At 32.4% G+C, this 24,138-nt stretch overlaps 1 protein-coding gene across 4 annotated transcripts in view; it reads left to right on the forward strand.

The window, feature by feature from the left end:
• Positions 1–24,138, forward strand: part of LOC109599424 (ETS-like protein pointed) — a 120,722-nt gene that overhangs the window by 56,083 nt on the left and 40,501 nt on the right. The window contains exon 1 of one of the 4 annotated variants that reach the window (XM_020015426.2): positions 18,535–19,144. The exons of 2 other annotated variants lie outside the window; for them this stretch is intronic. In XM_020015426.2, coding sequence (XP_019870985.1) covers positions 19,072–19,144 — 73 coding nt within the window. In that variant the 5' untranslated portion in view covers positions 18,535–19,071. Of the gene's footprint in view, positions 1–18,534; positions 19,145–24,138 lie in introns of those variants that run through there. One more of the 4 variants, XM_020015436.2, reaches the window with a different exon arrangement.

A 24,138-nucleotide genomic window follows, 5' to 3' on the forward strand; every position in this document is an offset into this window, starting at 1 on the left:
TTAATATTATCTTCATTTTTGATTATAAAACGTGAATTTTTGCATTTTGACTTCAACACTTTGGCAATTGGTATCTGAATTATAATGGGAACACACCTTTAGTCACTAGTAACCATATTATAAAGGAAGTTTTTCTCCTTTACTTCTTCTTTAATGATATTCTGTTTAACTGGTTAAACAAAATTCAAATTAATACGTACATTTGGAATAAGGCACTGAAAACGGAGCTTTTGAAGTTCCAATATGTTTGTGTCATCGGTAGAAAAATGACCCAACACTGCTCAGAATTCAAAATTCGAAGAATCATCATTGATGAAGCCAAAAAGGTTGAATTCTGAGTAATTTTCAATCAGTGCTCCAATTGTCATGAAGTTTTTGACTGAAATGATGCACCACTAGGAAAGTCCCTATTCCAAAAGCTCTGTTTATTTTGGAACGCACGCATTATTGGTAATGTAAGCAAACATTACGAAACCACATGCCATTCGTGAATAATTCGCCACAAACATATACATATGCATGTTACTAGAATAGTTATTTTTTCTGGTATTTCTCTTTTAGGAAAAAAAGTGTTTCATTTTAATTTACACATTCACATGGTTTTTTACACAACTTACAGCATGTTTTAAGGAGAGCTAGTGTGAAATAAATTAAAGTTTCCACAAGGTCGCAGTTTACAACATTTGGCACGAGTCCTACAAATTGAAACGTGTTTACGATTATCAAATATCTTATGTCTTAATACATGAACTGAAACAAAACAATAAAAAAACTGCTTCATTGAACTTTATTCGGTCAATTTGAACAGGACTTTCCTAAGTCAATTTAATAATCTAATCTAGACCAAAAAGTGTGGCGAATCGGGTCCGATGTATCCCACTGAAAAAGAATATTAAACAATTTCTTACCAAATAATTGTAATTAGCCTACCTTGAAATTGGACATTGTCTAATTTTTTCGTTTTGTCTCTTGCCACCGGGCATTTCCTTCCATTGTGCATTTGTTTTGGACGCGCGTTCTTTTCACTTTTTTAGGTCACCGGCTACTAGATGCGCGTTTAATGAAGTTCCATTCATCTTCGCAATCAAAACGATGTGTTTTAATTGCCCGCTTAAGAAACTTCCTAAGTTTAGCGCCTTTGTTGCGATCTTGCCAAACATTGCGTTGCCCAACCAGATACTTTTTTTTTTACAACGGCAATTAGATGTGTATTAAGATATAGTGGGTGAGTCACACGGATATTGTTTTCAAAACGTACAATAGATTTCCTCAGACACCATAACATCGGTTCAAAGCCCCAAAAAATGGCAAAAATAATATGAAAAGTTCCTCACCACAAGTGATTAATGGACGAGCGAAACAAAGGTAGCGAAAAAACGGTGCGCCGTCTCGCTGTAATTATGCCTTTAAAAATATATATACCAACATGTATATGTATATAGTGGACCAAGGGACAAACGGACGAAGAGAGTGTAATAACGAAGACAATGAGGGGGCCATAGGAAGTACGGTTGGATGCGCTCCCGAACAGAGACCAGGCCTAGCCTTCGGCCTCCCCGCTTTCAACCTGTGGAGACGTTCCCCATCGGAACCAGACATGCACTGACCTCTTCACCTATGCGAATCATTGCGACGTTCGGCTACGAGGGAGTCGCGTCAACACGGTTCACGTTCACAAAGTGAAAATGTGTTAACGGAATCGCCAATCGTAATTTCGAATAATTTCATCGTTCGCACAATTGTTTGTGTTCCATTTTAGCGTGTTAGCCGGAGCACCTAGCTGAGAAATTAATGATTTTAACGTAATTACATCATTAAACAAGTTTTCTTGCACGTTTAATTGAATAACATAAAACATCTAGTACGAAAAAACGCATTAGTAGGAATAGTACACATATTAAGGCAGTAATTAAACGATACAGTTACTGGCCACTAATAAACCTATTGTATCCACTTCCAATTGGCAATTTTTTTCGACGGTTCGGATGAAAACCAACGATGAACATTCCCTCGTATTCAAAAGGAACGTCTTCGCAACAACAATTAGGGTCCATGCGAAAATAAAAAGACGTTAAGTTTTCCACCCACCAGTGGATTTGCAGACGTTATTTAGGTAGTTTTTGGCCGATGAGGGGAATGGGTTGTTATTTACGGTGTCTGAACACCAATAAGTGGTTCACTAAGTTTATTTACAAACATTAATTATATATATCTTGTTTAATCATTCTGACAAATTCCCAGTAAAATACGTTACTTATACAATACGTTCAGTAATTGCTGTTTATCGTCTCAGGCATCGAGTAAATATAACAGTGCAAGCCATAATGGTCATTTAGTATGGAAGCATCAAAACTATTGGCTGGTAGATGGTTGCATTATCTGGTATGCAATCAATCGACGGACGAAGCGAAAAGTGTTTGCTACCGATTTGAAATGCGTATCATTACTCAGCGTCATTGTTGGAAGGCATTAGTCGAGATACATAAACTGTTAATAATGCAGACGGTTCCGATCGGAGCTGATAAATAATAATAATACCAGTCGTTCGCTGGATATTTCTCTGTGACGATGCTAATAAACATACGCGTAAATAACTCGTTCTCCTGTCAGGCTTACCAACCATGGGAAAAATTCAAACGCAGGTGCGCTATTTGAATTGCAAATAGCCGTAGTTTTTTAAGGCCGTCTCTTTCTAGCCACATGAGAGCCTCTCCGTCTAGTCAATTTTTAATTTTTCTATTAACACGGCTGAGCCGCGCTGTTCAACTGCAATAAACCGATTTTTACCAAACGGCGTGAACCCATGTATGATAAATTGGACTGTTTGTAATGGAGACGTATAATTTTAGCATACAATGCCTCGAGGAAACAAAGACCAGGAACGTGTCATTTTGGACGCTGTTTGTTGTGGTATTTGTTTGATCTCTTGTTAACATCCTGATTACAGCAAACTATTTCATTTGTGATTTTATTAATTGGGAATTTTATGCTCATCGAATTGATGCTTTGTTCCTTTGGTGGTTGTTGTTTTGAATAAAAACGTGGAGTAATTCAATACCGCTGGTGGAACGTAATATATTTTCATGGACCAAAATACACATTAAAGGCAAAAAAGAACGATCTACTTCAGTATGTTTCAAGCCAAAACATCCTTCAAACTACAACAAAGAAAAGTTACCAAACATTGATATTTTCTGGTCTATCTATCAATTTAAATCTATTGTTTTCTTAGTTTCTAGGATTCCACATGTTTTATTATTATTATTCATTGTCACTAATGACTCGACACATTGAAACCGACTAAAATGATGTCAAAATGAGTTCCTGATCCTTTTTCTCCTATCTTCTTTTCTGGTGCAGTACCATTTATGTTTTTGATTCAGGACATTGTAAAGTGTCATCAGTAATGATAAATATCTCAAGAAAATAACACAGAAGCATCTAGTTTTCCAACCAAGAAAAGATCGATAGAGTCTAATATTTCTTTAGTCTTTGTACGACTTTTAAAGTACTGTGTAAAAAGAAGAATTTGAGTAATAAACTATTTTCAAGAAGCATTACAAAAACATATTCTACTTTTCTAGAAATCCAAATTTTATATTATTGATTATTAAAAGCATACCAAAGAGAATGTGAAAGAGCTTCCTTCACAGTATAATGATAAAAGGCAATAAATATAGAACAAGAAAAATTTATCAGACAAATTGATACTTTCTGGTCCACCTTCAGTCTAAATCAATTGTTTTCTAAAATTTCTATAACTCATTGTTGGTAAAGACTCGTCACATTGAAAAAAAAAACATGGAAAAGTCGCCTGTTTCAAAATTTTTTCTGTAAAATTTACAACTAAATTGTACCAAGATATTCATTAAATATAAATTCAGTCTTTTATTCGAATAAAATTTTTTTTAAACTACGGAATAAAAAAATAAAAATTGTATCTGGTCTCAAATATTAAATAATAAAAAATTTTTGTTAAAATTATTTATTAAAAAATATACCAAACAGCTAGAATTTCCTGGCCCTTCTTCATTCTAAAAATTTGGAAGTCCAGTACCATTTATCAACTATAATTTCTGATTCAAGACATTGTCAACTGTCATCAGTGATAAGCACACCATTCAAGCACCAAAGAGGATAGTACAGTAGCATCTTGTTTTCCTATTAAGACAAGATAAGTAGAGTCTAATATTCCTTTAGTCGCAACACCTTTTAAACTACTGTGTACACAGATGAATACTTATTTGAGTAATAAGATACGTCAATAAAAACGTTTAAACTGGTAACAACTGAATTTTTATCATTTTTTCTCTTCAATTAATATCGATTATTTTTCTGCTTGTCCTAAAAGTTCAAGTTTTAGATCATCAATTATCGAAGGTTATAAAATATCACTTATATTTTTTCAGTTTATTTTCCAAATTGATACATCAACAACAAAATTGAGTTAATTCTGTACATATACAACGATTGAATATTTCTTTAACCAGAACATCCTCAAACTTCTGCAATAATTTATGAAAAAAATTTAACAGACAGCACTAACTTTTCTGGTTCAGCCTCAAACTATATTGTTTTCTAAAATTTCTAGAACTAATTCACCAACTGTAAATTTTTGTTTTTGATTCAAGGAATCCATTGTTGCTAATGATTCGACATATTGGAACCAAGAAAACAGGAAAAATAATCTATTTCAATTATCACCTATTAAGTTTTACAAATAAATTATATCAAGATATTCATTAGAGATAAGTTTGTTGTTAATTTTTTTTGTAAAATTTACTCTTAAATTGTATCAAGATATTCATTAATATTTATTTAGCTATGGAACTACTCTCAAAGTATGTAATAAAAAGATGGTACCTGACTACAAATATTGGATAATAAATGATTTTTGTTAAAATCATTTATTAAAAAAATTACTAAACATATATTAACTGGAATATTGTGTTTTTTTCTAGTGTTTGGATGTCCAGTATCATTAATCAATTTATGTTGTTGTTGATTCAGAACATTGTAAAGTGTCATCGGTGATAACACATCGTTCAACCACCAAAGAAGATAACACCGAAGTGTCTTGTTTTTCTAGCAAGACAAGATCAGTAGATTCCTCGGAATTCCTTCTAAACTACTGTGTACAGAGACGGATACAAACTTGTGTAATAAGATACTTCTATAAACACATCAAATTATCAAATAACAACTGAAATTTTGTGATTTTTCAAGTCCAAAAATAAGTTGATGGAAGAATGATCTTTTCCTAACATTTTGTGAGTAAAATTTTCGATTAAACTGTCGATACACCAACAACAAAATTGCGTTAATTCAGTTTATATGGATGGGGATAAGAAATATTTAAATTTGTTGTTAATGCAAATCGTGGCGTATCAACACTGGATTTACATAAGTGCGCTTAATGTCGTTTCTATTTCATTGATAAACGCATTATCGCGACGTTCTGCATAATGTTGCATCTGTGGAATAATATCCCTCATTAGGAACTGAAATAGTTTCCTTCAAAGCGGGGATAAATTATCGACAGTGGTTATTGCATTCGATGTATCACATCACCTGAGCGGATTCTTTTTAATCGATGCGCAATATTTAAATATTATTAATCTAATCGAAGCTTATATTTATGTGAAACAATTTACATGTACGCTTATATAAATAACAGCTACTTATGCATTTGCAAGAGAATTATGCAAATGGTTGGGTTAATATTTACGGTAATAATTCTCAACAAATTGTATGTACACGTTCGCAATCTAAAGTTGTTTGCCATTTTTATTTTCACTGAATCCGAATAACTTCTACCTGCAATTAGATAAGGTTAATTGGCTGAATATTTAGAGATACAGAGTGAACTATTTATTAAACACTTTAATTGCGTGGAAGTGCATCCGCTTAAAAATGCGGAGAATGTTAAGAAGAAAAAGAATTCCGGAAGAATCGAGAAAATGCACGAGTGTCTGCAGGACATATAAATAACGTTTAAAATGAACATTGTAATTAAATTTTATACCATTAATTGTTTTCCACTTTCCTAATGACGAGCTTAACTAGGTTTTTATGTGGCTTGGTGTTTTTCAAGTAAATGTTCGAACGTTTCGGATTTACCTCGTAGCACGACCGGCCGACAACAATAAATATTGTGCGTTCTGCAGAGTTACAATTGAATGTAAGGCAAAGGCGACCCGATGAAAGAAATTGAAATGAATGAGTCAGGGGCAATCAGAGGTAGATCGATGAATTAATTTGACATTGCATCCATTCTCTAAATAAAACAATTCAGCAATTTATCAATCAAACCACTCATTCACGGTTTATAATTCCGCTGCTGCAATCGCCAATGAGCGCAATGGATTGACCTAAATAAAATAAATGGTCTTTATGTACCATGATCCTTCCCAAACACAAAACACTTTTCGGCAATTAATCCGAAAGGTCATTGCGATATTCGTAAATTAGAATAATGTTTTCTAACTGTTGATTCGTACAATTGAAAAAATGTGCTCATGTTTTTTATCGGAGCTACATCGGCATCCATAAATTGGATTTTATGCCCGTTAAATCCAATAAACAAGCCAATAAACGACATACCCTCCATTCATCCGTGAAGCATCGAAAAGCTGAGAAGACAGAGAAAGACGGAGGAGGATTCTGTTCATTGATCTGGTCAAGATAAGTTAATTAATTAAATTCAACGGCTCGGCCGGATCAGCATGCAAATGCGACAGGAAGAAATCAAATACTTTTTTCGTTTGTTTGCATCGATTATCCGACATTAAAATCCATAACTACAGTTATTTCCAGCCGTTTGGTTTTATTCTTAGCATCTTCCGCCGATAGTTGTCCAGCGCACTAGACAAACCTGTACGATGTTGCAGGATGTCGCTTATTATCGTGACGCAATGTGTTTGACCATTTAATATTTTCCTTTTCCGGTCATTGCAGCCACGCGTTCATCTGTTTTTACGTCGAGTGTCGCTTTTTTGTCGGACACCGCCAACTCCATTCATTCAAATGAGATGAATGGAAGCTGAAAAAGCCCAATCCGCATGATATCTAACGCCTTCCGCGGTCATTTGTTGACGACATTCATGAATAACAAACATTTTGCTACCTGTCTTGACGGCAGGATGCCGCGTGACAATTAAAAATGGCCAATGATTAATTCGTAACTGGAGCAATTAGGATCTACGCATTGTGCGATGCGGCCCAAAAAGCTGACGTCGATCAAATCCGTGGTGCTATGAATGAAATCCGAAGAATGTAATCCAAATTTCGGTGTCCGTAACAATGAAATCTCCCACCGTACCGTTCGACATAATTAAAATGTACCAAATCATCTTAGATACCATCTTGACATCATCATTCCCGAGAATAAGAATTCGAATGAAATGACAAAAACTATTCGTTGTGGAACACTTGGCTCGTAACAATCTTCCACAATAAAAAGCCGGTAATAATGAATGTCAGGCCTTGTATATTTTGATTGTATCGTGGCGTAGTGGCTTCTGTATACTATGTGTTTTTTCTATCATAACACAGACACGCATGTTGTAATCATTCATAATTTTTATTGTTGATCGCATGCTGGACTGTGTTTAGTTTTTGTCATCTGTGTCCGTATGTGCCAAGTTGAACGCACTTTTACAGTAAATAAATTCGTCTTGTACATATAAACTGAATACGTGAAAAATCACTACATTAATAAATCATGCGATAATACTCGTCGAGATCTGGAAAAATAAACCGACGATGATGATTTCTCAGATTCCTTCAGCTTATCAAAGTCACCATTTCCAATTCCGACAATTCATAACGCACTGTCTTTATATCATCCTCCATTATTCATTGGCTTTTGTATTTGGTGTTACAATAAACTGGTGGTCTTCTTTGAACTGAAACAATGTGACGATAAAATCGTCGTCCGTTTGTTCCTTCGAATCGCGCTAATTCCTTATGCAATCTAAAGACATGTAACTACTATATTATTCTTGTTGTTTATGCTTTTTAACTAGGTATATAATAAACATAATAAACGCCATAAAGGTTTCCAAAGAACAAAAAATGCGATATTTTAAAAGCCATTGCCGATAATGTAGTACATTGTCAACAAGTGGCAGTGTTCTTATGCAAATCGACGGCAAATCTACATATAATATAGGAGTATGAATATTCAAAGGTGTATTGTTGACTTGACTCGCCCTGACCCCAACCGAATCCACGCTCTTTATCTTTTTTCTTTTCTTTCGTCTGTTGGACTGTGTTGTTCTACACGTGACAAACGAATCCGTTCGACGACCAAAGAACACAAGAATTATTTCGATGGTGTTATGAGCAACAAACGCATCATCAACATTGATTCCTGACCATTTCCATTTCCTTCCAGTGTAGTGTGGCTTTGGAATCGACAATGGAATCTATTCCTCGACCACACGCACAAAAGGAATCGTCATTAATCATTTTTGGCATTAGTTCCTATTGTGTTCAGCTGACCACCGACACCGTGGTTTTCTTTAGATTTCTGTGTCATTAAAAATAATCAAATGTAACATTAATTTGTCAACGTGCAAAATATTGCAATTCTATCGCCTGTTTATTTGTAAACTAGACATCTTTATCTCCATTACCGTTACCTATTAAATAATACATTGTTTATATATATCGTAACATTCAACTCCAGTTGAATTACTAAAAGTGATAAATCAACTATATTTATCAATTGTACTGTTATATTTTGCATTTGTAAATCATTTATCTATCTGTATGTAAATGTCCTAATAGTGCGCAATGTAAAAGTTCCACCGTAATAAATTTTAACCGATTATTTCTAACAAGTGTATAATTTATATTTATTACTTGGGCATTTATGTTTTTTTTATTTTTGAATACCTGTATTATGTTAATTTAATATAAAAATTCAATTAAAAACCAAGATCTTTAAACTGATAGGTGTATTAATTAAAGCCGTTTTTTCTTTTTCAGGTAAACACACATTTGTTTCTTTCATTTCTATTGGGGATCGGGTAAGTTTTGACCGCATAGACGGGAACATTCTGCATGAAACCGTGTAATTTCCCTAAGAATCGCGTGACGCATTCCCGAAAATCTCGGAATCTATAAAAAAAGCACATCTTTGCCTTTGCCGGCCCGTGTTGTCAGAGCAAACACCGTAAAGTGTTAACTCTCAAATATTATTAATCATTCAAGAACAATTGTTCAAAGCCTTTGATGAGTATTTGCCGTGTCAACACAACATAATGGGATGTGTTTGCCGTGTAAACAGATAATGGCGTTTGTGGATGGAATTTTATGTATGTCCACTTCATATATGTTTTACGAGTCAATGGAAATACCTATGTCATAGTTTTGACGTCCGACGTGACGACAAGTTTAACTACATGAATAATAATTGATTTTCAAAAGACAATAAAACCTTCCAAGAGTCAAAGGACGATGTAAAATGCAGGGAGTTTATGTCCATAGAAACTTATCATCAACACTAATGTTAAACATGAACATTTCTCATACGAACCGCATAAATTTACAAAAAATAAAAATAAAAATTGAATATTTCGTTACGTTTTACTTTTATTTAACGATGATGAAGACGGCTCCATTGAAAGATGTTGCAGCAAACGACTTCCTCTCCTAATTGGGAGGATGCGCACATAAGATTTTAGTATCAGACATATGATTTCTTAATGTATAATAATCTCGATCGTGTCACCACATAAAACGATTATCGGAAAGGGAAATAGCTCTCGAAGTTGTTATTAGCATTGTTGGGAAATAAATGTGTGATAATATATGTGTGTTTATTTTTATTTCGGCCATAAAAATTTAACAACTTCAAAATTAAGAGTCCAATTTAAGTCTTCCTTCACTTTAGAAACAGAAGATCACTCAATTAGTCGCAAACGCTCAGCAAACACAAGACGAATTGAGTAATTTCATCGGACATGAGTTTTGTTCTTTCGTCAACGTTTCCTCCACACCAAAAACGTGTAGCGATTGGAATCAATTGATTGTCGTCATTATTCATCGTGGTGTATCGAAATCGTCCACGTTTCATTTTAATTTCTCCCATTAGTGCGGAATAAAAGGCCGTCACTGGTACAAATTAACAATTACCAGAAAGAGGAAACAACTTTTTCTGTTGTATTTCTGGTGAACAGTGTCTGAAATCACGACAGGAGAGAGCAAATAAAAAAAACCGAAGCGGAAGAAACGTAATTAGCGTCTAAAGGAGCCCGTGGAACAATGTATCGCCTGAAAAAATCGCCTCGAACATAGCACGAGACAATGAATCGATTCGCACCAAGGGGCTGAAAATCAAGTCAAGTGACCCGTGGCACGGTTCGATAGGCGACTACGATGGTTCGGTGTAATTGGTAGCACGTTAACGCACAGAGGCTGCGACTTCCTGTTTAATGCAGATATCCCGCATCCGGTACGGGGCCACTTCTTTTAATTCCGTTAGTTCGGTGCGGCCACTTGATTTAGAGAAATTCATCAAAGACATTTTTAGTAATTATCTACTTAGTTTCGTTTAAATAGTTTGGGAGGATTCGGCTACCCGTGCTAACAATGTTTAATTTATTCGGTGATGGTTAATTAGGCATCGGCTTCCGGGTCCAATAAAAACCGACTGGTTCGTTTGTGCCTCCGAACTTGCTTCAATCGTGAGGTGTTATTGGCATAATATTACTGTTATGAGTCATTAATTTCATTGAGAAAAACTATCAATATAACTGCATCTTAGCAACATATGTAATATCAATGTTTTGCTCTTAGTTTTCATGGTAAAAAAATTGAATATGTACATTTTTTTAAAAGAAAATAATAGTTTGAATAATCCATATCATGAACTAAAAATGTTTGTGTATCTAATTGGAACCAACTCAGATTTTTATTTAGTTCCTTGAAATATTTGTTTTCTTAAATGATACTTTGTTCCATGTGGGAAACAGTGCAGCTATATATTTACCCATTTCATGGTCTTTGCCAGTCATTATCAATTCTCATATATTTCTTTTAGTTCTTGGTACAAATAAACAGGCGGTAGAAAAATTAAATGTGTATATTTTTTCAAAGACAATATTAGTTTTAATAATCAATGTCATGAACTAAAAATATTCTAGTTTTTGTGTCTAATTGGCACCAATTTAGATTTTTATTTAGTTCCTTTAAATATTTGTAATTTTAAATGATTTGTTCTATGTGTGATATTTTCCGTTCTTCAGTCATTATCAATTCTCATATATTCCTTTTGGTTCTTGCTACAAATAAACAGACAATAGAAAAATTAAATATGTACATTGTTTTCAAAGAAAATATTAGTTTGAATAATCAATCTTATGAACTAAAAAATGTTCTAGTTTTTGTGTCCAATTGGCACACACACCAACTTAGATTTTTATTTAGTTCCTTCAAATATTTGTAATCTTAAATGATAGTTTGTTCCATGTGTAAAGCTGTGCAACTTTATGAGTTAACTATTTTCTTGTCTTTGCCAGTCATGATCAATTTTCATATATTCCTTTTGGTTCTTGCTACAAATAAACAGACAATAGAAAAATTAAATATGTACATTGTTTTCAAAGAAAATATTAGTTTGAATAATCAGTCTTATGAACTAAAAAATGTTCTACTTTTTGTGTCCAATTGGCACCGACTTAGATTTTTATTTAGTTCCTTCAAATATTTGTAATCTTAAATGATAGTTTGTTCCATGTGTGAAGCTGTGCAACTTTATGATTTACCTATTTTCTGTTCTTTGCCAGTCATCACAATTCTCATATATTCCTTTTGGTTCTTGCTACAAATAAACAGACAATAGAAAAATTAAATATGTACATTGTTTTCAAAGAAAATATTAATTTGAATAATCAATCTTATGAACTAAAAATTTTCTAGTTTTTGTGTCCAATTGGCACACACACCAACTTAGATTTTTATTTAGTTCCTTCAAATATTTGTAATCTTAAATGATAGTTTATTCCATGTTTTTGCCAGTCATCATCAATTCTCATATATTTCTTTTAGTTCTTAAAAATTAAATATGTACAATTTTTCAAAGAAAATAATAGTTTTAATATCAATCTCATGAACTAAAAAATATTCTAGTTTTTGTATCTAATTTTCAGCTACTTAGATTTTTATTTAATTCCTTGAAATATTTGTAATCTTAACGATATTTTCTTCCGCGTGTGTAACTGTGCAGCTTTATGATTTTCCCATTTCCTGGTCTTTGCCAGTCATCATCAATTCTCGTATATTTCTTTTGGTTCTTGCTACAAGAAATGTTACTAAAGCTAACATTGTAGTATGTTGAATCTAGTCATTATTAACCTGCACAACTTCTTGTGCCACAGATGATGACCCAAATGAGTATAAGACCAAAAATTCTTCCACGAGACACCAGAACAGTTCTTTGTCGCATTCGTCGTTCAATTTAAAGTAATAAAACTTTTTGAGCAACAAAATAACATAACTACATAATCTTCTCGATTACTTTTTGAGCTCTTGTAATAAACCACACTCTGCCATTATAATCCTTTAAGACAAACACCGATTACCTGCATGCACATTAGCAATCAAACTCCTGGGCATGTTACAATCTATTTCAATAGGACACTGCATGTTCGCCTATTCGCATTACATTTAGAAAACAAGTAGCACTTCCTCGTGTATATTAGTAGCATACACAGAAACGGTTCATTGAATTTTTTCCAACTCTAATGATAGTTTATTGCCGATGCAATTACACTGCATGGAGTCGGAGTAATATAGAGAGTTGGTAAAAAACGGCGTGGAGAACGCTAGGCGGTCGAGCAGGTTCATTGATGATTATGTGCGTTTTGTGAATGGGTTTGGTTAGAAATAGAAAGAAGACCGTGTGCGGGAGCTTGCGCTATATGCTCGGTTCTTAATGCTTTTCTACGTGCACAGCGTCACAGAGAGCGATTCATTCAGGAAACTGTACAAAGACCGAGATCAGCTCCGATAACAAATACACCAATATATATCCACCATTATGATTAATTCGTCTCATAAAATTGTTGTTTGTTTAATTTAAATAGGCCCACAATCGGGGTTTTTTATTTATTTTATTTTAAATTATTCACTCTCCCTCCCTCTCACTCACGTAAATGGAAATTACTTGTCTTGAGGCTGGTATAATTATTAATATATAAAAGTTTTTAATCAAAATTTATTACTTCCACGTAACAAATCGACTGGAAATAATGTTCTGTTTATATCTTAAACGACTATGCTAATGTTACATTGTATAATTCGTTAACACATTCATAACTGTGAGAATATAATAAAGCCAGAAAAGAAGGTACTGGCAAAAAACCAGCTCTTGAAATATAATTTGCCATAAATATTTTACGGTCCTTACTTTTATCTAGAAGAAATTGGTTATCTAGAAGTAATTGGAATATCGTTAAAAACTTAAACCAACAGTGAATTGGTTAATTATTTCTTGATTTAAACAGGACAGTGGTCAAGGTCATTCCCAACCACCAAGATGAACCCCAAAAAATGTCAACTCAGACTTAAGAAAACAAAACTTCATTTATCTAGAACATATTGCATTATGTTCCAAAAGAAATCTGTCAGAAATCGTTCTGACTTTGTCTCTCTTAAAGTTATTGAGCAGTTTTGACCAAAAGATGATTAAATATTACATAAATTGAAAGTAACTGCGTGAAAAAATTGAAACTGATCTGTTATGGAATGGTGAGCAATTACTAGGTCTGGCAACCATGCATGATGAGGAAGAGGCTTCCAATTCGAATGCCGAAGACGCTAAACGCAATTGGTTACTCTTACAAGTTTAAATCAATTACTTTTTCGAAATTTAGAAGTCGCCACTGAATAATTTAAGTTAAATAAGTCCAGAACGTATGAAATCTATTTCCAGTTTTGACCATTTTCTCAGCATACGTGTTGGGCTGCGCTTTTTTTAGTGACACAAGGCAAATCAAGTAACACTTAAAGAATAATATAAAGTAGCAAACGGTGCAGCATTAAAGTGCCCAATCGCTGCATAATCCTCCCGGATTTTATTTACACAGCACCGCACCACGACCCCGAAGTAAACAAACTTGTCCTGTTTTACTCGAGCGTCGTAGCCTCGCCCGGGGTGTTTACTACACTTCCGGCGCGTAAGGTGAGGGTGGCTTCCCCTCGCTTCCGGCCCTGCACCGAGACCCCTGCCCACGCCGCAGACAGGGGGAAATGGGATTCCAACGCGCACTACCTGCCCACCGGTGGGTTTCAAGGTTTGTGCAATCTGTTTTTGTGTCGGCTACCTGTTCCGATATTGCACGCGGCCGTTTCGGTTGCAATTAGCAATGGGAAAATACGTCGTTTTTGACACTGCGACCAGGAATTTCGTCTCTAATGTCCACGTTGTCGCGACGTCCTATTTTTATGATAGTGGAATGTCTCGCTTTTATTCGGAATTTAGGGGAATGGCCACGATTTATTATCGACTAAATGGAATCTGTGCCGATCTACACAACAAGATTTTTTTGAATTGATATTGATTTATATTGATTCTGTTCTCAAAACAGAACAAAAATTAAAATATATTATATAAATTCTATAATAATTCAAAATACTATGACATAATTTATTATGTATAATTTTATATGGTTTTAAAATTACATTATATTAACATATTACTATTTTTAACAATCTTTTTTGTAAACTGTATAAAAATTCAAAATTTAAAAAAAATGGTAATAATAAAAATGATAATTTTAATTTACATATTTCAATAAAACCGACAGAGAAGTATTTTACTCATTAAATTTCAAAATAATAATAATAATTTTGGCTAATATTTCTTTAAAATGTTTTTGTATCCAAAATATTGCTGTATAATTTTTTAATAATTTAAATTCAAATTAAAAGGTAAATAATAAATAAATAATTTTAGTATTTTGTTAGAAATAAATTTAAAAAAGCTTTAGTACATATTTTTACTATATTAAATGCGTATTTAATCAATTTTTTAGTGATTAAATTTCATTAAAATCATTATTGTTATATCTTTTTTAGATTATTAATATTCTTTTGTCCAAAATATTGTTGTATAGTTTTTTTAATAGTTTATATTTAAACTAAATGATCGATAATAAATAAATAATTTTAGTTATTTATTGAAAATAAATCTGAAATAGCTTAAATACATATTTTTACCATATTAAAGACACATTTAATAAATTTTTTATTGATTAAATTTCATCATTATCATTATTGCCATATTTGTTTTAAGATCATTAATGTTTTTGTGTTCAAAATATCGCTGTGTAATTTGTTCAATTGTTTACATTTAAACTAAAATATTGATAATAAATAAATAATTTTAGTTTTTTGTTGAAAATAAGTTTGAAAAAGCTTTAATACATATTCTTACTATATTAAATACGTATTTAATTAATTTGTATTGGTTAAATTTTATTATTATCATTATTGCTATATTTTTTTAAAACCATTAATATTTTTGTGTCAAAAATGTTGCTGTATAATTTTTTTACTTGTTTAAATTTAAACCAAAAGAATTATAATAAATAAATAAATATAATAAATAAATAACTAGTTTTTTGTTGTAAATAAATTAGGAAAAGCATTAATACATATTTTTACTATATTAAAAACGTGTTAATCAATATTTTATTGATTAAATTTCATTATTATTATTACTATAATTTTTTAAGGTCATAAATGTCCTAAATATTGCTGTATAATTTTTTTAATCGTTTAAATTTAACTTAAAAATTGATTGATCAATTTTAGTTTTTTGTTGTATACAAATTTGAAAAATCTTTAATGCACATTTTCACTATATTAAACACGTATTTAATATTCAGCCATTGTTTCACTGCCACATGAATATTTTTAGCACTAAAAACTGCGAAATTTTTAATACATTACATTATGCAAATTTTACTAATTACGTAAATTATTTTCGTCGAGTTTGCTATACGTAACACTATTAATTTAGCCTTAATCTAAAATAATTCATAATATCAAATATGTACAGAACGGGTGTTTCAAAATTGACATATCCGGTCTACTACCATATACTATCAAAATGATAAACAGAAAATTGCTCATTCGTCCTCATTATTTTACCTCAAAATTTAAGCATATTAAACAACGTTTTATCACACCGCCGGCTTGTCACACAGATTTATTCGTCGATGTGTTTCGTTTTATTATTTTATTCTATTTATCGTCGCGTTATGTAATAAACAATTACGAAATTTACATTTACGATATTCACGGCATTTATCTAAAATATACGACAATTTTTAGTTGCGGATTATATTCTATTTTATGGATACTAAACTTGGCAATAATCGTTAATAATTAATACTTGGAGCGTGTTTAAACCAGTAAACTTTAATGCATCAAACAGGATTATATTTTAAATTAATTAACAAAATGTGTGCACGCTCGTGAACTTTGTTATAAAATACGCGGAAAGGAAGCTGCAACATTTCTTTCTAATTTTCAATAATTACCATATCTTCGGCTGGAAAGCGACGATCTGTGTGTGGTCAAAGTTTAATTGATGTTTTTAGATTACAAGAACGAATCATAAATCCAGCATTAATGTAATTAAACCGCCTTAACGACTCTAATTAAAATCTGCTAATATATTTTTAACCTTTGGTGGTCATTATGCGGTTTCCAATTTGACACGTCAATATTTCCGATAAAAGTAAAAAAATAAGTTGAGTCATTCGCTTTGGAACAGTTGTTGGGATTTGGTTAATTGTGAATGTGAAAACGACGAGATGAGAAAGGGGTAAATTGTTGCAGACGTTGATAAACAAACTTTCGTAATATGATCAATACTAAAACTCTTTATCTGTATGTCTAGTCGTCCAGACGTTGGTTATATCTCTTAATCGTAAATAAGACGTAAAACAACAGTAGCCATAAAAACGTTTCCTAAAATAGTCCCAAACAAAAACACATTTTTACAACTATTTCCATGTTGTACCATTACTACCTGACCCAACCTTGTTCGGATTACCCTAGCACTTGACGTGCATGTCCATTGATAGGATCTGCTATATCTAAATATATATTCGTACTAATCTGGTCTTACAATGAACATTTTGGAGGGTGATTCATTCAAGAACCATGAGAAAAATGAAGAGTTTTATTGGGTACTCGTACAGGTGGATATCGCATTACTTTTTGTTATCTGATCAAATTGTTCGATGTTATTACATCGATTTTTAAAAAAATAAAAAAACCCATTTTTTCAGTGTAACACGACACGACAAATTTAACGTCGATCTTTTTTCAAACCGGTAGTAATCGTTCAAGTTATTTACGTTTACATCACGTTTGAACACTTCACAGCGTTAATTAATTGTTGCGATGACGGAACTTTTATTTTGTCAGTTGTCGGCAGCGAGATATGCGAGATGAAGTGGCAAATTTGGGGAATTGTAAAAATAAAAATGGCGGTTCAATGAATTCAGTCAAAAAGATTTGGATAATCTAAATTTAATAAAAAATAAACTGTAAAAACGATTTCTGGGCACAGTTTAATTAATTAAATTAAATTGTTTGATTTTATTAATTTTTATATTTTATCAGTTAAAATTAAGAAAATGGAGAATTTTCAGTTGTGTATTTAATTGGTCAAATAAGCTTATTTTGTGGCAACGTATGCTCCATTCTTAAAATAAATAAGGTTGAAAACTAGTTAGAAGTAGTTATAGTTCCACATATATTTTTTACGATTGTTTCTTCGAAAAACAGGCAGTAGATAATAATAATTAACTTTTCATTACTTATTAATGTGTAATTAGTCACTTTAGACCAATTATTCTTTCCTCAATTCATAACTGTAATCTCATTTTCAAAGAATCATATGCATAAATTGTTGCACTAAATATACCATCTCATATTTATATGCTCTCAAGTCCATTCCACTTCCAAGAACAAATCATCTTTCGCTGCTACTATAAATTGCTCTACGAGCGTAATTTACAATTTTATAAAAAAAAAAAGTAATTTCAACCATTTTCGCTGAACGTTAAAAAAATGCCAACGAAGATAGTAGTAGGTAGTACGTGCTTGTAAACAAGTTTTATTGCCCCGTCTCAAAAAGGCAAACTGGAAGTGGTACCGTTAAAATTATTGGAAGTTGTCGGGCGCATTGTTCGGAAGTGGAGTTCTAGCCGGCCGATAATCGTAACCGGTGTCAAAATCTGGGAAACGTGGTGGTTCCACCATGTGGTAGACATTAAAAATCCATCGTGCATTTCGGCCGGTCCCCGAAATGTGACCCAGAGTCGTGTGCGAATAAGATTTCAAAATTCCCACATATCGTCGTGCAGTGCACACACACACACCAGTGCCATTTCCTCTCCGATTCGAACACAGATCTCTTCATCCGGCCGTGGAGCGAGATACACTACTACGAGCGGCGTACCTCGCGGCGAGGCTAGCGCTTCATTCATAACTTTGAAAAACATATGGTGGGAGCCTGGCAAGTTTTCAAGCCGTCCCAAACTCTATTCAACAGTCGGACTGCACAGGTGCGTTCAGCGCTTCCTTTGTATTCCGTAGGTAATTTTAACGAAATCCCATCCGAAAACGCCATTGTTCGTCTTTTACTACAATTTACTACAAGTTGGTACGGTGATACCTGCGTCGGAAGACTTCCTAACTTGACTCGGACTTAGTTTAAAGAAAGGAGAAAAAAAAAACAGTGTGCAAGTGACCATCGGTGGCGATGTGCTGAAAGTTTGAAACCGCGATTATCTGAAACAATAACGTATATACGCGCCTCGGGCCACTCCAGAAACTCTATTTCAGTGCGATTCCACAGAAATCTTTAAATAGACCAGTGACACTATGGACATAATATGAAGACGGTGCTATATGATGACTCCCATAAAAATGTTGGTGATCATGTGCTTCAGTGATGCTTATTTTAAATAACCACGTAGATCATTAATTTATTTATTTATGTGCTGTGTATATATGTGTAAAAATCCAACACTCTAGTCAATGTATATAGACATTTTAAGGCCTTACAGCGATATGGGCATAAAAACAATGAAAGCTTTCAGTAGACCAAAAGGTAGGGCACACCAACATACAATACAATATAATAGGCGTACTAATACATTTGGTATCAACACATAAACTATGTTTTACATTCGTCTTCTCAAACATTTTTCTTTTAACCTCCAATTTACCACACACATTATTTTATTCTCTGGCTGTTGCATATTTTTATTTAAAGGCATTTTTAAATTACAGTATTGTTCCATGGTACCTAGTAATTATTATTTCCTATTTAAATAATTCATTTTATTTATTTTTGACTTAAACTCTTTGAATTAAAATGGCTTTATGTAAAATTTATTTTGTACATAAGCCTTAAAATTTAAAAACTACCTCTAAATTTTTTATTTTACTCAAACCACTTACCATTAATTCAAATTGTTTTAATGTCTGTTTTGTAATTAATTAAATAAATTAGTATTAATTAAATTAGTACCTTGGTGAAATCTGCAACATTGTCAAGTAACTTAGACACATTCAAACACAACTTTTAAGTCAATTTAGTTATAACACCGATAATCAGTAAACTAAATGTCGCTTAATTGAGGAAATGAATAAATTATATGTAAATAGTAATATTAATTTTCCAACCTACTTATCGTTGACTTCCAATCAATTAGATTGTGGGATCTAGCAGTAGTACTATTAATGCACTTTCATTCACAATGTTGACTTGTTCCTTTTTTCGTTCTCTAATTGACAGAAAATACGTCGTAAACCTGATTTTAGTGGCTTATGAATGAACAACAATATTAAATATTAATTAGTATTGGGTAAGATTCGAGTTCGATAACATTTTTTACGTAATTGACACTCTCTTTTTTTGGTATTCGTCCGTTTTGTTACCCAAAACTGGTTTCCTTCATAATTTAGTCAAAATCGAAATAACGATCACTCAACTGCTGTTATACTTTGCGAATGATATGTGTATGAAATTTCCAGTCCATATTTATAACTTTCTCTGCAGATTGTGATTGTTAAATTACATATTATTTATTCGAATGCGATATTTTTGTTGGTAGCCATTTTACGTAATTCATACGTTTTAACGAAAAAAAAATTGCAACGATTAAAATATGCGGTACAAATTGAATTACTCAAATTTGAAAGGAAAATTTCCTGAGTAAATGTCTAATTAATCGACGATTCGTTAATGGTTTCAAATTAGTTACAATTCAGATCGTCATCAGACTATACGAAACGTCACGGACAGAAGGCTGCATCCAGAGAAACGGGCCCGAGATGATCTAAAACATTCGAGCCACCAACATCTGTTAAACATATGATGATACCACACATTTGTGAGATTCGAGAGTCTATTCCATTCATAAAATATGCTTTAATGGACCAACTAAATCAGGTTCTTGGTGCGAATATTCAGTGGTCCGGGTCCACAGAGAGTGAGAGGCCGTACTGTTGCGAAAGACAATCGCCGATGTAAATTCGGTGGCACACGTAATCCATTGATAAAACGACTTACTAAAATAATGAAATCGACGACCGAAGAGCATCGGCGTTGCTTCCGTGCACACGGTTTGTGGCGACGTGATAAAATAATTGATAACCCGATGGATAATGTGAGCATTAGACAATGTGGGTTTAAAATTTACGAAAAGAAAGAAAAAAAAAAACAAGACGAAAGACTGAAATGCTCATCTACAAGTGACTGCATCCGGTTGCATTAAGGCAACACAGTAGCCAAGATGGTAATTACATCGAGGCCCAGAGCCACATTAGTCGCTCGGGTCCGACAATACCTCTGCTGGCTCACGCCTAATTTGAAAATTATGGCCTTACACGGTCGGGGCCTTTTATATTCAGATACCGATTCCCAATGCGGTGCCAACAATAACGAAAAAATACACCGAAAATTAAGTCGGTGCCGTCTACAGGTGATATACCGGTGGCGGGACAGATTAATATGTCACTTCGTCTTTCTTGGTGGCCACCGAGTGTTTGCTCTTCCATTGCTTTGTTCTTAATTTTTTTTAGTGGGTTACCAGTGCTCTTTTAAATTGAATACTAAACTATATGGAATATTGGCTGTGTACACAATGTGATGTTGGTCAAATTTAAGTGGAACAACAATCATATCATATTACAATAAACACATTTCCTATTTAGATAATTGTATTAAATCTTAAATGTATATTATAAGACTTTATTGTTTTAAATTGACCACAAAAAACATGATGGGAAAGTAGACAAATCGTTTCCAAAATTATTATTTTTTTTTTTTCTAAAAGTTTTCTCCACTTTCACGATTAATTTAACATGAAGTCACACATAACTTTTAATCGGATTGTGGACCCAACTAAATCCACTAAAGATGACAAGTTAATCTTATTTTGAATGGCCATTTAATTATTTCGAATTATTTAAACCATTAAGGATTCCACTTCTACAGCAAGTAAAACTTGTTATTCTGACTAATAGCGAATGACAATCCCGACAAAGTTAATTTGTTCCTTTAACGATAATATTTCTTCCTACGTAGTTAAACAAACTTTTCGTTTTGTTCATGTAAAATATGCAAATATCTTTTTAATTATTCATTCATGGCACTTAAGTTTTGCACATTGATTGACGCCAAGTTCATAAACGTAACAAAATTATGCATTCAGTGGTGTACATATATAGAAGTAAAAATTAATTACTTGTTGGCAATTTTATGTAATCCATAATGGCAAAAAACCTGATCAAACAAATTTCGGTAGTTTTATGGCCTGATCAAGCTAGGTGTTCAGTAAAAACATCATCGACCAATGAAACATCTCTGTTCGAAACAATCAAGGTAAATGGGAGGAGTTTTAATTTACGTGTGACCTTATGCAGGATTTATTGTGCGATGGTTATAATTCAAAAGAACGACATTCAATAATGGTGTAAATAGCATTAATCACAAGAAAAGAATAAAAGACATTTAACCCTGTCAGGGGAATGTAGCATTGCCATTTGTTTTTATGTAGATTTAATTATAGTTGTGTTTGAATAAGAGGTGATTTACAATTCCACACGAATGTTTTAACAAAATACATTCATCTTCTGCTACGTTTTACGAAGCGGAAGAGCAAATTTACAATTCACTCTTGCGACCATCCATCGTTTTGTTCTTGAACTTTTGAACAATTTATCGACAACGTAAGCACCAGCATCAGTCTCATCATTTTTCGGAACGGGCTCCATTTGAACGAAAACAAACGCGGGTTTATTTTGAATCAATTACCAAAACCCAGTTAAATGTTAAACAGTTCAATTAATGAAAGCCGCAATCAGCAGAACGTACATCATGTATTTATTTTGTTCTGGTTGTTGCAATTCCCGGAACGTCTGATTGATAACTCAACTCGCATATTTGCGGTACAGATATAAGATACGGGGACGGTTTTAACGAAATTCCAGGCCGACAAAGAGGACTTATCGGACTCCGATATTTTTCCATCTTATTAGCCGCTTGCACATTCGCACAAACCGAATGTCAATAGTCCCCACGAAGGCTGGCGTCTTTGTTTGTTTAATGACTAATTGTCTAGATTTGAAATGTTAATGATTTGTGACTCTTGCACATCTGTCCATCAAAGTGTACGGCCACCACACCGCACGCTCTTCCTCCGTTTTTTAATCCGACATTGTAAACACTATCACTGCTACGATAACAAACTTTGCGTGGCTTAATCGGGCCTGAATCACACACTATAAATAGTAAATAATGTAAATGATGCCACGCACTATATTTTATTTTATTTTTAATTTTTTATTATTTTGGGAAAGTGCTTTTAATTTTTTTTTGTGCGCGGCCAACGCAATTTTGCACGTATCGTTGACAAATAAATAACCGACGAAACTCATCCGGTAATTAATATCAATTAACGTAACCGTAGCGGTTAATGAACAATTAGAATATTTACCAACTGTTTCAATTAGAGCAGTAATTACAAGGTCCCGTCGGGATTTCTTTTCGCTGTCCCGTCGAAAATTCTCGAAATTATCGATTTTCTAATGTTTAGAATTAAAATAGATAAAAAATATAATTTATTTTGTTTGTTGAATTAAAAAATTAATGTTTCACAGTTTTTTGTATTAATATTAATAAACTAAAACCAGACATTTTAAACCGAATAATAAAATTATATGGTTTTTTATAAGATTCATAAAACATCTTTAATTGACTATATTTCCCATTCGACCTTCCAAAATTAGTATCAGTTTATTTTATAAAAACAAAATTTTAAATTTCAAACAGATTTTTGCATAAATTTCAATTAATATTCAATTAATCTTCGTAAAACTAATAAATAAAATTTTGTAATATATTGGACAAATGGCAAATATAGTATATTATCATAAAATTAAAAAAATATAATATTTTCCTCTGAACTTTAAAAATTATATTTGTACTACGAGATATTAAAATGAACAAACTGAAACTAAGTAATAAAATTGGTTTAGTTTATTTTGTGGAAACAAAATTTTAAGATTCAGAAAGTCTCGAATTTTTACATTATAAATAATTTTCAATAAACTTTATTCGGAAAAAAATAAAATTTTGTAATATATTTCTTTTTCAATTGGATTATTTATCAGTTGATTTAATTAGACTGGAAATTAATGTCGTAGAAAATTTATCAATTGTAATATTTTGGATAAATGACTTGAATTAAAAAATTAATATTGTTCACTAATAAACACTAAATGATAAAATAATTTGCTTAATTTCAATAAAAAAATCTTTTTTTTTTGTACTTCGAAATATGTATATTAATAAACTAAAACTAAGTAATAAAATTTTATGGCTTTTTACAAAATTATTAAATTATTTCTAATCGAATCTCTAAAATTAATTTTAGTTATTTCGTCAAAACATAATTTTAGATTTCAAAAAGTTTATAACCTCAAATTTTTCCATAAATTAGAAATAATATTCGAGTAAACTTAATAAAAACTACAATATTTACCAACTGTTTTAATTAGAATAGTAATTACAAAGTCCTGATGGGATTTTTTTCA

Source organism: Aethina tumida, chromosome 1 (assembly GCF_024364675.1).
Source record: "Aethina tumida isolate Nest 87 chromosome 1, icAetTumi1.1, whole genome shotgun sequence".
Taxonomy (NCBI): Eukaryota; Metazoa; Arthropoda; class Insecta; order Coleoptera; family Nitidulidae; genus Aethina; species Aethina tumida.